Source organism: Aythya fuligula, chromosome 2 (assembly GCF_009819795.1).
Source record: "Aythya fuligula isolate bAytFul2 chromosome 2, bAytFul2.pri, whole genome shotgun sequence".
Classification (NCBI taxonomy): domain Eukaryota; kingdom Metazoa; phylum Chordata; class Aves; order Anseriformes; family Anatidae; genus Aythya; species Aythya fuligula.
In genome coordinates this window covers 44,269,204-44,286,640 of record NC_045560.1, presented here as the reverse complement: position 1 = coordinate 44,286,640, position 17,437 = coordinate 44,269,204, and the positions used below count along the sequence as shown (strand labels likewise).

Sequence of the window (17,437 nt, the reverse complement as noted above, 5' to 3'; positions counted from 1 at the left end):
TGGGCATTTCATACTTCAGGATCCTTTTCTATCCAGCAGTTACAGAGGGAGCCTTGGGAATGTCTTGTAGTATGCTAACCACGTGTAAAGAGAAGTCTCCTGCTACAGCTTTTCATGCGTTGTACTGGATTGTTTTAGTTATGTAAAGTCATGGGATTGGCAAACTTAAAAAAAATAAAAAAATTAAAGATAACTTAAGTGGTCAGAAAAAAACTTTCATTCTCCACAAGAAATGTGGAGCTTACACTGAATGAAGAAATCTAATTATTCAGTGTAAAGGTGCTCATCTTTCAGACTAGGCTTTCAAAATACAGCTAGAGAGGAAAGACCATCAGTCTCTGTTCTTCATTCTGTATGATGTGAAAATTCCAGTATATTTCAGGTTTTAAAGTAAAGTATAAATCATTATATTCTGGCTTAGATACTGAAGATAAAAGACATCAGCTGCTAACTGTAAAACTGATTTACTCTCGAGTGTCACCTCTTTCGTTACATTCATTACTAACACCTGAGGGAACGGCATGAAGCTGCAGAAGGGGAGCTTCAGGCTGGATATCAGGAAAAGGTTTTTCACGTGGAGGGTGGTCAGGCACTGGAACAGGCTGCCCAGGAAGTGGTCATGGCACCGAGCCTGCTGGAGTTCGAGGAGTGTTTGGACAGCGCTCAGACACGGTCTGAGTTTTTGGGTGGTCCTGTGTGGAGCCAGGAGTTGGACTCCACGATGCTTGTGGGTCCCTTCCAGCTCAGGATGTTCGATGATTTTGATTCGAGGCTAATGCTCAGTACACAGCCATACGTTTTGAACCGTGTTTATTCAAGTGTCATGGTCTTGAGCAATTTAAGATCTGAATTCATGCTAATGGATTACTCCAGTTGCTGAGTTAAGGTTAAATAAATGTTTGATCGCAATTCATGTGTTTGAAATCAAAGGTGGTTTTGTAGAACAGAGCTTAGTCTGAATGAAATTCAATGAAAATAGGGGAATATTTCTTCTGACTTACAAATTTCTTCTGCCTTCGCTTGTGTTAGTTCTAACCCGATCTTTATATTAAGAGTACTGGGGAAAAAATAACAAAAACCTCAGGCTGTAGTAGTGATGCAAACTACTTTTATTCAACCTGTGCATTAATCACCTTGTATCTTCCTGTATCTATACCTGCTTCAGATCATTTTGTTGGAAAGGCAATTATTTAAAGCTCTCTATTGCTTAATTCATTTTCTGAACAGTAATTTCTTTAAAGATTTCATTTGACTGTAACCAACACAATTTCTAAACTTTGCCTCCGACGTTCTTTTCAAATAGCAGCATTTCTAAAGGAACGCACATTCTTTGAGCACGTTTCCTTCTCAGTAACTCAGTATTGCTCCTTACAAACACGTAACTCAGCAGGCCAGTCAGTGTGGCAGTGCTTGTGCTCTTCTTGTAGAGATTGTAGATTTTCTTACGTGTTCTTACGTGCTCACCGCGATCTGACTTTCCTTTTATCTTTTGTACTTGTTTATGCAGGCAATCCTGGCCAACGAAAATCGATGTACCCCAGGATCTGGAGGATGACCTTACGGCTTCGCCTCTCTCCCACGCGACTGTTCCTCAGTCTCCAGCTCGCACGGCCGAAAATGTCCTCAATGGTCACAGAAGCAAGGCCCTCGGTGACGCAGCAAAAAAAGAAGACATCCCCGAGTTAGCTGGACCGGCAATTTCAGTGGTGCCACCTGTGAGCCTAAAACCCACTACGAGTGGCCGGAAGTGCTTGTTCAGAGTAGAAGAAGATGAGGAGGAGGATGAGGAAGATAAGAAACCGATTTCTCTTTCTACTCAAGTTGTTCTGCGCCGCAAGCCTTCGGTTACAAACCGTCTCACTTCAAGGAAGAGCGCGCCAGTCCTCAACCAGATCTTTGAGGAGGGCGAGTCCGATGATGAGTTCGACATGGATGAGAACTTACCCCCAAAGCTCAGCAGGTTAAAAATGAACATTGCTTCGCCCAGCACAGTGCACAAGCGCTACCACAGGAGGAAAAGCCAGGGCCGGGGCTCCAGCTGCAGCAGCTCCGAAACGAGCGACGATGACTCGGAAAGCAGGAGGCGCCTAGACAAGGACAGCGGCTTCACCTACTCCTGGCACAGGCGGGATAGCAGCGAAGGGCCGCCAGGCAGCCAAGGAGATGGCGGCGGGCAAAGCAAACCAAGCAACGGGAGCGGGGGAGTAGACAAAACGAGCCCAGGGGATAACAACAAAGGCGGGGGAAGTCCCTCCGGCGGCTCCGGCGGCAGCACCAACAACACTTCGGGTTCCACTCGCAGGTGCGCTGGGTCTGGGAACTCGCTGCAGTTGTCGTCTCGAAGTGCAGGGGAACTGGTGGAAAGCCTGAAGCTAATGAGCCTTTGCCTCGGCTCACAGATTCACGGCAGCACTAAATACATTATTGATCCTCAAAACACTCTGTCCTTTTCCAGTGTAAAAGTGCAGGAGAAATCCACGTGGAAAATGTGTATAAGCTCCAGCGGGAGTGCAAACCCGGCTTCGTCGCTGGGCAGCCTCAAGTTTTTTTCTGACCACATGTCAGACACGGCAAATGAGTTGGAACGGATAAAGAACAGGAACTTGAAAAATAACGTGCTACAACTACCTCTCTGTGAAAAGACGATATCTGTGAATATTCAGCGGAACCCAAAGGAGGGCCTGCTGTGTACCTCCAGTCAAACCAGCTGCTGTCATGTCATTTGACGGCGGCCTGACTTTGATAGCTCGATCTACTTGACAGCATCATTCTTCCTGTTCAGAGCTGTGAACACCTTGTCACCGAACCCCCTTTTGTTGTCTTAAGATTTTTAAGTGGGCTTTGAGCAGTTATTTATTACACTTTAATTTTGTGTTTGCTTGATGGTATGACAATGCATGGTCCTTGCATGCTGCTAGCCAATACGATTTTTCTTTTTCAACAAACCAGAATATTTTATTGTGTAATTTTTACATTTATAATTTTACTATGGAAGATCTGGATTAAATTAAAATGACTATCTGGATCCTAATGTAAATGGAGCACTTAGAAGTTTCATGTTCTGCACTTAACCTAGAGAGAGAAGCTTTTGTTTGCTTGTGAAATGTTAATTCTTGTTCTGACCTTCTGTGATATCTAAAATACGTGATATGTGGCATACTTCTATGTGTCTGAAACAGAACCAAAGCAATAATGTTTTGATGCTGAAAACTCTTCTGGGAGCTTTCAGATGTTCCAAGGCTTGTACAAAGCAAAGATGCACTGAAAATTAGTGATCTTGAAATATGATTTTAAACCCACACCTATTTGTCTTAACCTATAATGTGGATAAAGTTGTGGCTCAAAAATCAAACTGAAAAGATCTTGTTTTGCTAGAGGCAGTTGTGTTTGGTTGTTTGGGTTTGTTTTTTCGGTTTTTGCTTTTAAGGAAAAAAAAAAAAAAAGCAAGTAGATTTGTAAGGCAGCTTTTTCCCATAGAAATATGTTAATATTACAAGCAGACAATCTTCTTTTTTAATATAACAAAGGTAAATTATTAAGTCTACTTCTGAGTTTTTACATGCTGAGAATAAAGTATTTGTATGAATTACTTTTGTTATTAGTATATCACGACACTTAGTATTTTAGTTTTTTACCTTGTAAGCCTTCCTCCCTCTCTCTCCCTGCCTCCCTGAGATTTCAAAAGGCAATAAGGGATGGAAAACCTTTAAGTAATTGGATTCAAGTTTATTGCCATTTACATTTTTCATATTATTAAGTCTAACTCTTAAAATACTGCTGTTTCCCCATACATGCGCCAGTTATTTTCCCTCAGTAATCATGCTTTTTTCATAAAGTCCGTAAAAATAGCTTAGAGCAAAGTATTTATTTTACAGCTATTTGCCTTTCTGTTGGACTTCTCATTGCCATGACAAGGTCTTGATTTAGAGTATTTGTGTACAAATGGATACTTTTGACCAGATAAATTAACTTGTGGAATTTTATTATCTAGAATGAAATATATTGCAGATTCCTAGTTTTGGGAAGGGCAAGAATGTTTTATTTTTTCATGCTGTGCACTGGGTCTTCTGAGCAATGCTAGTAAAACTGGTGGTGTTATGTAGCAGCGCCCTGGCCAGACAGCGGATGGCTGAGAGAAGTTTACACTGTTGAGCATCTTGTCACATTGCAGAATGGTCACAGACGACGCATTTCACGTCCACTGTAGAGTGAGTAGAGCACCAAAGAACTGCGTTACGCTTGGTCTTAATTTCTACAGTTCATGACAGCTCTCCTTAATTAGTATAAAAAAAAAAAGAAAAAAAGAAAAAAAAAGTCTAAATTGCATGGGGTATTCTTACTGGCTAGCCTAGCCAGGGATTTTACATCCTGCATCCTAAACAAGGCAAATGATAAGCATTTTACTTTTAGTTTTAGGAGCTAGTTGCAGTTTAGTCAGCGTGATATTTATAAATCGAAAACTGCAAGGATAGACGTGTGGGTGAAGCCATAGAACATATTTGCTTGAAATTTTTTGAGCAGGGATCTTATAAAGGGCCAGAAATAAGATGTGTGGTTCACGGACAGTGAGCGTAACATCGAAGTAGGAGAAAAGTTTATAAAGGGCATTGGCAATAAACTTATTTGTTGCAGCTTTTTTTCCAAGTATTGTAAATACTCTTTCCTGATATTATGTACAGCCTTGGAATGGCACCTTTTAACTAACCCCAGGTGTATTTTGTTTCCAATGTTTTTATATACAAATGTATATATATGGTGCTCACTTTAGAACAGCAGTGTTGACCATTTATGCTGCATAGTTGTATTATAGCCTTATTAGCTGTGTATGGTTGGTTGAACCTTTGGGTGTACAAATGTTAGTCTGAGTGGTGTCCTTTATCCAGTTGTTGATAGGTGAATGATTGTGCATGTGGTGTACGTTGTATTATGTTGTCCTGTACAAGGAAGGGCGAGAATAACCACTACAGTAAGATAATATTGGACCAAACTATTATTTAGAGCAAGTAAACCAGTTTCTTGTACCCCTTAACGTGTCTTTAAAAGTTGCATATAGTTACAGTAGTGTATAAATTAAATATTGTGGAAAAACAATTAGTCTTGTATTTTTCTGTATGTGTGTATATATATATAAATATATAAAAATGTACCTCTAGCAACTTCATCTGTATTTAAGATGTGACAATCTTGACACAGAATTTTAAGAGTAGCAGTATAAATAAGCAGAATTAATGAACAGAAATATAAACATTTCTCACCAAGAAAGAATCCGTGTGTGCGTGTGTGTGTGTTACAAGGGTACCGAAATAGCAGCTGATCTTATCGCTTCCGGCAGTGTTTGGCTTTTCATTGTACAAAAGCTCACGGTGTGTGACAGAAATGGAAAATCCAGTTAATAAAAGTAATACCTTGATTGACGCAGAGCCTACGGTTCGCATGTCCGTGCGGTTTGTTACTCCGGGTGGGCACGGTGCAGTGCACCGGAGGCCGGACCTCCGGAGACGCGTTGGCTGGGAAGGAGGTCTTGACACTGAGTGGTCAGTTGAACATAGCTGAGCCCTGCCTCGCGTAACGATACGTTGAAATAGGGGATAGGAGAAAGGGGAGCGCAGTTGCTTTGGAAAAAATACAACTTTGTGTGTGGATGCATGTTTATTTGCAAACTTTCGGTTAACCTGGTACTATTCTCTAGCATAGTTAAAAATTGTTAATTTGGGCTTAAAAGGTGAGTTAAAAATTGTTAATGTGTGGTTAAAGGGTGTCTTGGTTCGCATCTGCTAAACTAGCTTTTTGCTTAAAGGTTAAGGTAGCTATTTCTTAGGCAGAACTTCAAAAGGATTTAAAGGGCTGAATGTTTAGTAAACTCTATGAGCTACTGTGCACCTAGAGAACATTTACGATAAACTTGTCCAGCTTCCCATCGTAGCAAACCTAGGTCAGCTAGCTGCTGCTTCTCTGCCTCGTGTCTGGCAGCTCTGCAGTTTACAATACCTTGGGTTTCAACATCTCAGTTAAAATACCTCACTGCATGTTTGTCCAAGTGAGCGGGAGCAGCCCTAGCCATGTGCACGTCCATGAAGTCATGGGAGGGCCACCTCACCCACCCTGCTGCTGTCACTTGGGAAAAATGAGGTGCTGCACTGGTCTCAGGTTTTTCCTGTTAGCCAAAACGGTTGTGTACCAGTTTGCCACATGGGCGGAGGTGGTGTGTAAACTGATTTTCCTGTAACGAAGTATGGGATTTGATGTTTCACCAGTGCAGAGAACGTGTTTTTCATCCAAACCTTGACTGGTACTGTTGTTCTCTGTAACATAACGTGGTAATAGTACAAAAGCAGCTGCTAACATCAGCACTGGAACACGTCAGCGCTAACCAGCAGGACGTGCTGGTGCTGGGCACAAAAGGTAAGCACCTTACAACAAAGCTGTTGGCACCCAAAGCACATAACCCACACAACCAGGCTGTAAGACGTAGCGCTCTCTGAACATAAACTCCTGCTTCGTTTCTGCTGTCAAACGTAGCAGGATGCCAGGAGTTAATTCCCCTTATTTACTGCAACTGCTTCACAGTGTACATTGTGCAGCCCAGGCCCACATTGCAGTGTTTAGGCTGCCATGTGCTGGAAAACATCTGCTCCTGAACGCTTGGGCTAAAATTAAGTGTGTCAGTGCAGAGCTGGGAGAACAACTGAAATACCTAAACTCAAATACAGGCACGGGCTGGCGCTGTCATCGCTTGAAAACATCTGTGCCTTAACCTCTAGCTCGCAGATTAACACTTTGTTTGTTTGTTTGCTTTCAAGGTACAGCGAAAAGCATTTCAAGGTGAGGGCCCTGGAGCTGGGGCAGTTCAGAGCTTGATCCTTAACTGCGCCTGTAACCCAAATCCTCACCAGAGACAGTACGGCCACATGGTGTCGAACACATTAGCGGGGGTTAACAGCATTCAACGGGCTGTGTAATTACATGCAATTAATGTTGTGGTGCTTTATGATCAGCTCCTTGCGTGACGATGTACCTGCAGGCTTCTGTAGCTGAGACCTTACCTTGCTGGGGAGCATCCAACCGGGTCAGTACAAACGGTGGTGGGACCGTATCAGCAAGGAACGCTGCAACAGAAGCCTCTTGCTATCCCCTGTTTAATGGTTAAGTCAGTTTACACGGATGAATCAGAGCCGAGCTGTCTGTCACTAATTGTGAATTATGACTTGCTTTCAGTACGAAGTGTTTGAGTAACAACATCTCGATGTGCCCGTACTTGGGGAAGCACAACTCTGACTCACGTGTTCCGCTGCCTGCCGCTCGAGCCAGCGGGATCCCTCGTCAGTCATCGCCGTGCGCCGTCCTGAGGGAGGGCCAGGTACCCTTCTTAGGAAAGAGGGTTTGGAGACGTTTTACCCTTCCCATTCTTAAAAAAGATAATCATAGTCTGTGCATTAAGTCCAAAATTGTTACAGCTTATTAAAAGTTAACTCACTTTGGCCTATCTGCATGTATTGGAAATATCAATTTCTAGGAGTCCAGAGCCCCGAATTACTGACAGATTGAAGCCTGTTACACTAGAGGAGAAAAACAAACAAAAACACAGCACTCCTACCTACCCTACTTACGTTCCCAGGTGGTAGAAGAATTGTCCTGTGGAAAAATGCATGTAGATTTGGCACCTTAGAGGACTTGAAAAGCAGGGGCCTTTTGTAAGGACTTCGCTAGGCTCTCCAGACATGCCATGTCAGCCCTCCCTAGCAGTAAATTTCAGTGAGCTCTTGTGTAACATCTTCCCCTTTCTTCCCTCTCGGTACTCCCTCTTGAGAAATGCGGGGCTGGAGGAGGTGAGGAGAGACGGGTCTGTTTCCCTCTCCACACACACTCAGCTTGAGAGCCCGAGGCCTGGGCGAGGCTCAGCTGAAGACCTGGGAGCTCAGAGGAAGGGCTGACAGGCCTCGCACCCTGCCTGGGATCACCCTCATCACGCCTCTGCTGACAGACGTGTTTTATATCAAGCAGCGGGGCACAGAGAGAGACGTTCTCCGAGTCAGGAGGCCTGCAAGGAGGTCTTCAAGGCCTGCAAGTGAGGAACCTCAGCGCGCATTCCCCTTTTCCCCTGCCTTGGACATGCAGCTACCCAGACTAGGGACAGAGAAACAGATTACACAGCTTGCAAACGGCAGTCACGGGTAAATATCTTATTTATTCTTTCCCGTATTTTCATTTGACAGCAGATTTTTGTCAGCAATTTTCATCCCTTTTTTTTTTTTTACAAATGCATCTCCAGCACAGAGAAGGAAAATAACACGGACACAGTCAGAAGCGTAGACAGAAACATTTTTCCTTTCACATGAGAAATGAAAACATGGCATCGTGAATGGGGAAAAAAAAAAAAAAAAACAAAAAACTGTATTGAACAGGCTGAAACGCAGCACATCCCCAGTAAAAGGGCAAAATGCACCGGGCAGAAAAAGAGGAGCTAAATTTCGGCTTGGTGACAAAAGATAACTTTGCATTATACAGGTAATATTACTCAAACTTAAGTGTTTGCTCTTTAAGACAGAAATGTTCTACCATGTTTGTAGAGTAGCTGTGATGCTAAAACAGGAGAACTACGCTGCACACTATGGAAGGTCATAATTCCTCCACACTTCCTAGCTTTAGGTGCAGGATCCACCTGAGGCACACCATTATCTCCATTTGTAGATACAGAAACTAAGCTGAAATGAAGGGATTTCCCCAAGGCAAGGGCAACAGCTCAATGTCCCTTACATCACCAGGTACTAAACCTTACTGCAGATCTTCCTACGAGTCTGCAGGAAACGGGAAGAATGAACCAGCCACACAGACAGCCACGAGGTCAGTTTGCACAAGTCATTACTTTTTTTTTTTTTTTTTCCACGTGATTACAGTTGAGACAGGACTTGATTCCTTTTCCAACCCATCTTGGAAAGTTGTTCCAGATACCTGATACAGTCGCTACCAGCAAAAACGTGCCCACTTCACACTCCTAAACCAGCACAAATTAACAGAAATTATGCAGTCCTAGCAGAATCCCATCAAAACAGCTGCCACAAGCCCACCAGGATATATTCCAGCAGGAACCCATCCCACAGATTCTTCTCCTGAACATGCTCAAACACACCGACTAGGCAGCGAGAGTATAACTTTAACAAATGTGAGCTACTTGAGATTAAAGTGGGCAACAAACTGCAAAGCCAGGGAGCTTTCCCAGAGAATATGCTCATCCCCTCCTCAAAATACATCTTTTTGGGGATCTCTACAGTGCTATGGGAAGCTGTGCACCCCTCCAAGATCCCTGCTGGCTGCCCAGGGCAGAGCTTCCCTATGTGCTGCCACAGCCCTGCTACAGCTTCAGGCACAGGCTGTGAAAGAGCAGCAGCCCCAGAGCTCGCCCCGAAATAGCAGCAGCGTGGGGGCTGCATGGTAGGAGAAGCAAGTACAGGGAGACAGCGGCTGTAGCACGTTTCTGCTCCTCTTCCCAAGGGAATCGAGCCATTTCTTACTGGGTCACACTTGCAGATTTTGATAAATGCTGATTTCAAACTCCAGACAAAATACATTATTTTGGCTTAGTTGTATTGTTCTTCTGTGGGGGCCCTGTGGCAGAAATCTGAAATGTGCCAAGCAGGCAAATACCTTAATTGTAGTGACAGATTTTTCCACACACCATTCCAGCAAGTATCATATAAAGTTAAGTTACATCTACCACAGATGAAGGTCACAGCTGGAGAACATAAACTGTCCGAGGCTGGGGGGATTTTGGTCCTATTACTGCCAGAAAACAATGAAATATTAGGAAAATTACCTTTTTTTGTGGAACACAAGGGAAAAAAAAGAACTATTCGCTACATACATGAGTACTAGTGTATCAAGTTTAATTGCTCTGTTAGTTCATTTAACCAGAAGACCCATTAATACAATGCCATAGTTCAAGGCCCAAGGTAGTGACACCAAAAGCTAACGTAAATCAATAAATAAATACAAATTATCTGCCACTTCATCTTCATAAATCACTGATCAGCAATCTGTATCCTACTGAATGCTTTTTACCCAGCTTTTGAGAAGACTTTAAGTCAGGTTTACTTAGGTAACGAGCACGCAGGACTGTATAAAGCATACCTTATCACATTTATGTTCTAATATTTCTCAGGTCCTATAAGGAATAATCGTGTATTTCATTATGTAGTGTATAAAACATTTAAATTAATTTGCTATGTGCAAAAAATAGCTAATAAGCAGTCTTTGAAAAAAGGAGAGGTTTAGCTATCATAATAAAGGAAGGAAAGGGGCAGTAAGCCCAAGGGACAGCACCAGCCCACCTTTATACTTCTGTTTTCTTTTACAAAGTTACAGTTGAAAACTCTAGTTCGCTTTTGGATGCTTATTCACCAGATCTGTTTTCAATCACTTCAAGTATGGTGAGTCTGGCAGATTTCAGCCAGACCTTGCATAAGCTGGAGTGCTTTATTTAGTGTTAGCTTCACAAACCCTTGTACGTAAGGAACAAGGAGAATAGGATAAATTACCTTTTTTTTTACAGCATCAAGCAGCGAATATTTACCGCGTATCACACAAGCAGGTGCCACCTACTGAATATATGGTAGAGTGCACACTGTGATCATCACAAACAAATGCTCGCGACGTGCCCACACGTCCATGTGACTGCTGTAGTCATCTTCATTTCTTCGTGTTTACTCCTTCAGTGACTCAGCCGCAAGTTTCATTTGCTGTGAGAGAAGTAAGAAAGAAAAAAAAAAAAAAAAGCACATTAAATGGAGTGGTAGCAGGATGAATTAAACGAAACGGCGGAATTTGAAAGCAGGACAGTTCTGAAGACAACCAGATAATGAAGCTATACAAAAAAAAAAATAATTTGAGCTTTGGTAACTAAAAATAAAAACGTGAGCCTGTCACGCGTGACTTTGATAAACAATAGTTTTAACAAAGGCATTGCTTTTCCCATCAAAAAATTCAGCAAATGATAATGCAATTTGTGTGTTAATTAATTCTTTTCGTGATGAATAACAACTCCTCACGCTGAAACTAATGAGCCCAACAGATACAGAAAAAAACTTCTCCTCCTGGCCAGGGGGAATTGCTTTAAGAACTGCAAAATGAAAAGCCAGGGGACATTACTGTTGTACTGAAACCCTTCTCTGCCAGTCTAGGCAATAACCATGCTCATGAAACTCTACAAGCTGGCACTGCCACCTCTGCTCTGCAGCCCCCCGAGTCCTGTCCTGGTTATGCCTGAGCACAGGGTAGCTGATGATCGCATCCCCTCGCTGTATGCAGCGCTGGCTGCTACCGCAACAATGGCACCAGGCACAGGTAGACTAGCAGACCACTGATATCCTACTTCTAGGAAGAAATCTACCAAGCTGGAATTACAAAAACTTACCCTGGAATCACAGATTTTATTTTATTTTGTCAGTTATTTTTTTTATTTTGATTGTTTTAATACAGGATAGTTCCTTAAGATGACTTCAGATGAGCAAAGCGCTCATGGCAATGAAGGGCTGCGATGACAATCTCAGACACAAAAGGAACTAAAAATATGCTAATTATCCCTTGTTACAGCAGATATTCTTTCATCAGTGGGCTAATCTATCTACTGGCCGTGCAGTGTGCACATTTGTACGGTACATTCCTTACCGATGTAAAATGTTCACTGTGAAATCTTGAATATTGTAAAAATAATTTTTTTTTTTTTTTTTTTTTTTACAACAATCATAGTAGTCATTTAGCCTTAAATATTTAACTTCCTAAGGGATCTTAAAAGGTCAATGAACTACTGACACAACACTGCCTCCAATTTCCCACTGCAAGAACGTTCAGCTCTAAGTGCTGTTCGTTTTTTCTGTATTGCCCAGCTTTTTGCTGCTGAATTGCCTGAAAACATCCTGTGGTACAAGAAAGAGGTAGAGGACTGCTCTGGTGATACGCGTTGTTTCCAGCCCTGTTGTTAACTGGTTTTGTTTTCATTATCTTGGGACGTCACCAGAGAGATTTGTACGAGAAGCCAGAGTAACAGTTCCAGGTATCGAAAATATCTGCCGAGCAGAGAAACCAAAGGTGCTCTTTGAAGCTTCGTGTTAAGGAGGAGGTTTCACTACGCAGGATTTGCAGCGGCAAGAAGAGCTGAGCTGAAACCCTGCCAGAGAAGGCACTCACACGTCACTGGTTATCAGCTAAAGGTCTTTCAATGGCTGGAAGGCTGGAAACCACCTGGTATGCTAAGAAATAGTTGCAGAGGCTTTAATTCCCCCAAGGGAAAGACTGAGGCAATAGTCAGATGAAGTCAAAGGGAGGAGACCAGACAGGGACCGACCCCAAGGACAAGGTGAGGAGCGAAGACAAGGAGAAGCACAGCACTGCTGCAATCCAGAGTCCCTAGGCTGGTGTCCAAGACCACGGCCTTCTTCTAGGAGCTTTGGCAGGCAGGAATGAAAAAACACACAAAAACGTGCAGAGATCGTATGGGTAAATGATTTTATGCAGCTTCTCTCTCCTGAGCAGCGGTGTCCTTCACCCACTGGTGCTAGGGACACACGCTTCAGAAATAAAGTTCTTTCTTTCATTCTTGTATTTGATTTTATATGAATGGCTTAGTAAACAGGCTAGCAGAAAGACAAACACCTAATAACACTATCCAAAAAATTGGAAAAGGGGGGAAAATGCAAATACAATGGATGCTTTCACTCAATTTCTACCCCAAAGCATACAGATGTCAGATTTCAACACATCACCTTCTAACTTTCGCTTGCTGCGGGTCCGTGCTCGAACCCATTCCAAAACACTGCTCTGCATGATAAAACCACCTGCAATTACTGTTCTTTACCATTTTTATCTGCATTTCCATGCCACCTATAAGAGAAGCAAAATTAGTTTGTGATACAAATATTTATATGCTTCTCCATGGCAACAGGGCAGAAAAAAACCACGGCTAAATGCAGGAATACAGATTCCTCCTCTGCGACCGGGCTCACTTCTTTGAATAAATCTCTGTGTAAAACTACAGCATCTTTAATTATTACAGTGCCTTCTATCCGTGATGTGAAAACATCAGGGAGATGCAGGACACAACAACCTCACTCAGTTCACGATTCATCAGATTCAAACCTAATTCACTTCTTTTGGAAACGATTTCTTAATTTCTGAGTGCTGTTCGACTTGCATGGGGATTGATGAGTAATGCAGAAAACTGCAACTTTTACTCTCTGCACAGTTCAACAAATTCTGGGGAAAAAAAAAAAAACAAGCAGCACATGAGTATTAATGAGGACTAGGTGATAATCTGTCCAAAGATCCTGTGCAAGTGGGACTACGGCCATTTATTTCTGAAGGCTCTCCTCGTTTTAACTGAACTAATCTTATGCTGGTATTCTTTTATTACCAGGGTAATCTTCAGCTTGCACATTTTAGATCCACGTGATGAACAAACAAATTTCCCAGATTCTTCAGTGAGCAGAAAAGCTCCTAAAATAGCTTCACACGCTGCCATGGCACAAACAGCCCAGACCAAAGCAGGCCAAGTGCAATCACTCCCATATTTCAGGAAATGAATCACAAGCAAAGCGAGAGCCCCCAAAGCTGCCGATTTCATCTCTTCTTTAATCACTGCCACGATGCCAGGACCCGTTTCACAATACCTGGCAGCACCGGGCTCCCTCAGAGCTACCACTCTGGCAACGAGGCGGGGTGGCACGGCAAGACACTGGCACTCTCTGCCAAGCTCAGGCTGAAGAATTTTTTAATTTTCTTCTCTTTCACTGTGAAAAGAAACGCTCCTTTTTCTTTTGCTGGGAAAATATTTTTCTAGGACGACATCCAGGAAAGGGAGCGTGTTTTTTTCTGATAGTGGACAGGGAACTCACCAGGCACTTTTTTTTTTTTTTTTTTTTTTTAATATGGTCACCTTTCTCCCAATGGCCCCAACAGGCTCTTTGACAAGCCTGTGGGACCGAGTTACAACTTCTCTGTCAAAAAAACATTCCTTTCTAAGCTGTATGTATTATTTTAAGGGTATTGCAAGAGGAATTTAAAGCTTCTACATCTACTGTTTAAACCTACTGGATACGAAATGACACCAAAAAACACCCGTCAGGTGAGCAGTATCCAAAACCTACCCCCACCACCTGCAGCTGTGCAGCTCAGGAATGAGTTAGCTCAGGGAACAACAACTCCTTTACCACCAGCTGAGAGCTACTCACAAAAGGTTCGTGCTTTCCTCTTGCAGAGCAGGCAGCTGATGCACAAGGGCTGGCCACGTAGCACCTACCAACACGACTCCCTTGGGTGCAGCCGCAATAACTTCGTGCCCTGCTTTAAGCAAAACTCTTAGCAGCCTGTGCATGCACAGATGCAATAATTCGGGAGTACCTTTAAACTAATATTACTTTATTTGTGTGTGTAGGGAGCTATGGTGTAGCTTATTCTAACATTCTGCTGTTCGGAATCGCTCAAAATATTTATCTGCTGTAATCCAATAGCTTTGCTATTTCCATTTCATTAAGTTTAAATTAGGTTTAATTTTCTTTTTTTTTCATACAGGATGCGTAACATAATTAAGCAGTACTTTTAGTAGAAACAGCAAAAGCTCTTCAATGCAGGTTCACAAATAGGCTTTACCGATTAATTAGATTTCACCACATTTCAACATCAAATTTTCTGAAAATACGTTAATAAAACAGAGCAGATACTTTCCCACAGTTGCACACCAAGCCTGTAGGTCAGGCTACTTTCTTTGTGTGTTTACAACCAGAAACACAAAATAAATTTTAATGCACAGAATCCTGGTTGTAGATCAACAACAGCGATGGTCACTCTCCCATTAGACGGTCTACAGAAGCCTCACTGTGTGGCTTAGTGCCACGAACACTACTGCTATGTGCAAGAACCAGCTGCAAACTAACAGAAATGCACAAAGACACTTTAGACATCTCCTAAAGACACAGCACTCGAGATGCTGAGGGCTTCAGCAGTGGCAGTGCTTGCGTTTTGTTCCAGCCACAGCCTCACTGGAAATGTTGGGCAGAAGCAATCCTCATTACGGGAACCCACCTTCATTTCCAACACCTACGTGCAGACCCTGCAGGCAGCACGCCCCAGTACGCAGCGCTTCCCACCTCGCAGGGCTGTGCTGGGCACATCCGAAGCCACAACGTGTCGTTTCACAAGCCCTATCTCACAAATACATCTGTGACCTTCTTTCCGCTTTCCACGCTAGAGGACGGTACAGATAAGCCTGCACTTCCATTATCAGTGCTCATTTCACACACATTTATATAAAATAACAGACAAAAAAAAAAACAGGTTTATCAGAAGGCTGACATTCTTCACATTCCTCGTTGCTGTTTAATGTTGATTTCTTGCATTTGAGTACTGCTTGGTCATGGCAAGCCATCCCCTAACTACTCTTAATTTTTCTGCAGGGTATGGAAACAAAACCCAGAGAAAACCAAAACTCAAGGAAAACAACTTAAAAAATTAAAAATTAACGAAACCAGTATTTAATGACTCACCAGTATGGTGCTTTTCCATACGCATACTCAACATACACGTTTGTATATGTGAACAGACACAAGTAGCCCTATAGTTCAATGCAAGAAGACCTAAAGGCAGATGTATCAAATCAGCAACTCCATCTTCTGCTTTGCCTGTATTCACCATGTGGAATGGCTCACCAGCAGTTTACTGCTTAAAGAAAGTGTGGTGCTACAGGATATCTTTCTCATTTTATCAAATTATAATTTTATTTTATATCCATCACGTTTTCTTATTATTCTTTCCTAACAGTACAAAGTCATAACAAAGACAGTTTCTTGGGTCTTGAGTTGTTTCATGACAACTGCAAGAACAATATCAATATTAATATTTAAGTGCCAGTCAATTATAGAAAAGGCAAATTAACACCTACTTTAAAACTCAGTCCAACTCTTCCATGTGTAGTATTTACTCTGTGTGGAAGTATAAAATCTCATATAGTGGAAATTTGTTATTGCTGAGTATAACAGTGAAAGGTTGTGGTACCTACTTACCTAGAACCATGGACCTTCCCTCAAGGTTTATGCATGTGGCATTTGACACTCTGCAGGGAACAGAGCTTAAGGACATCAGGTTTGGGTAACTTGTGTGCCTCATTTCTGAATCAGACACGTTTTTCAGCGACTTCTTAAGGTACAATTGCCATAACTGGAGTTGACAACTGATGTTTGTTTAGAGTAGCAGAAAACACCTCTGCACTAGTATAGTATAGAAATTCCCGTGTATAAGTCTCAGGACTTCTGTGTTATACCATATAGCTGCAATATAACACTGAATGCTTATTCTGAGCAACTCACCCAGTACAACCCTGATGTCTTCTTGAAAGATTTCCAGAACACAATTCCCCCCTGGTTAGGTAATATTTTGAAAGATTCGTTCTTTGAGACTTCTAGGAACAATCTGACAACTTTCTTATTTAGCAGAGCCAAGACCAAGGGCCCTGCGATGCTCCAAATTAGTGAAAACAACAAAATGCACACACATTAACCAACCAAAATGCAGATTTTTGATAAGGAGGTGGAAGAATTTTAAATGGAAGATTAACAGGCAAAGAAACAAATGCTGAGCTGTGTGGCTCTCATGAGAAGGACCCTGTAAATCCTCTCTGAGGACCAAAAAGTTGCTGACCACTGCAAATACCATTCTCCTCTAAACTGCATCTGGAATACTGTGTCGGGCTTTGCCTCCATTACTGATTGACTGCACGAGGTCTAGCACATGGTCTGAACTCAGCACCAACCCTGCCCTGAGGCCTCCCAAGGTCCCTTCCAGGCTGAGAGATTTTCATGCTGTTCCCACAGGATTCATGACAGAGGGGTATGTCTGCACTCCAGAGATCTTGAGTGGCAATCTGCTACGACAAATGGCAGGTAGTAGCAAAGAGCCAAAAATAATTCTCTTCTTCCCTTTTATGCATGCCTATTTCACAACAGAATACCAAGTACAAAAAGCTACTGTTAATGAAGCAAGTTTGGAAAATTAGTAAGTGCAGAGTCAGGGAAAATGTGCAGATTCACATAATATGTGCTTTGGAGTACTGTGTGATTAATAGCACTGTGAGCCATAGCAGACAAAGCAACCCCATTTGTAGTAGATTTTTCCAAGATTTTTTTCTGATCTACTTCATATTTGTCTCTGATTTAAATTGCAAAGTATTAATTAATCCTCATTACAATATTCTTATTGCATTAGTCACCCTTTGCTGAATCTTAGTTCAGTAGGTAGTACAAAAATGTAGACATAGTAGTAGAAGAAAATACTATGATACTATCTAATGTGTCCTCAAAAGTGTATCTTAAGAATTCTTCCAACCCTCAGAACACCTGAATTATTTTTATCTTAATTCATACTTTTTAAAATTCACTTCTTTCACCATTTCTGACTA

General features: G+C 42.2%; 2 protein-coding genes across 2 annotated transcripts in view; one reads left to right on the top strand and one right to left on the bottom strand.

The window, feature by feature from the left end:
• The window catches only part of SNRK (SNF related kinase), a 41,320-nt gene extending 35,907 nt beyond the window's left edge, over positions 1 to 5,413 (top strand). Inside the window, exon 7 of the mRNA XM_032182234.1 lies at positions 1,508 to 5,413. Within this exon, the coding sequence (XP_032038125.1) occupies positions 1,508 to 2,726 (1,219 nt within the window). The 3' untranslated portion in view covers positions 2,727 to 5,413. The remainder of the gene's footprint in view (positions 1 to 1,507) is intronic.
• Positions 5,414 to 8,881: 3,468 nt separating this feature from the next.
• The window catches only part of ANO10 (anoctamin 10), a 118,144-nt gene continuing 109,588 nt past the window's right edge, over positions 8,882 to 17,437 (bottom strand). Inside the window, exon 13 of the mRNA XM_032181727.1 lies at positions 8,882 to 10,733. Within this exon, the coding sequence (XP_032037618.1) occupies positions 10,698 to 10,733 (36 nt within the window). The 3' untranslated portion in view covers positions 8,882 to 10,697. The remainder of the gene's footprint in view (positions 10,734 to 17,437) is intronic.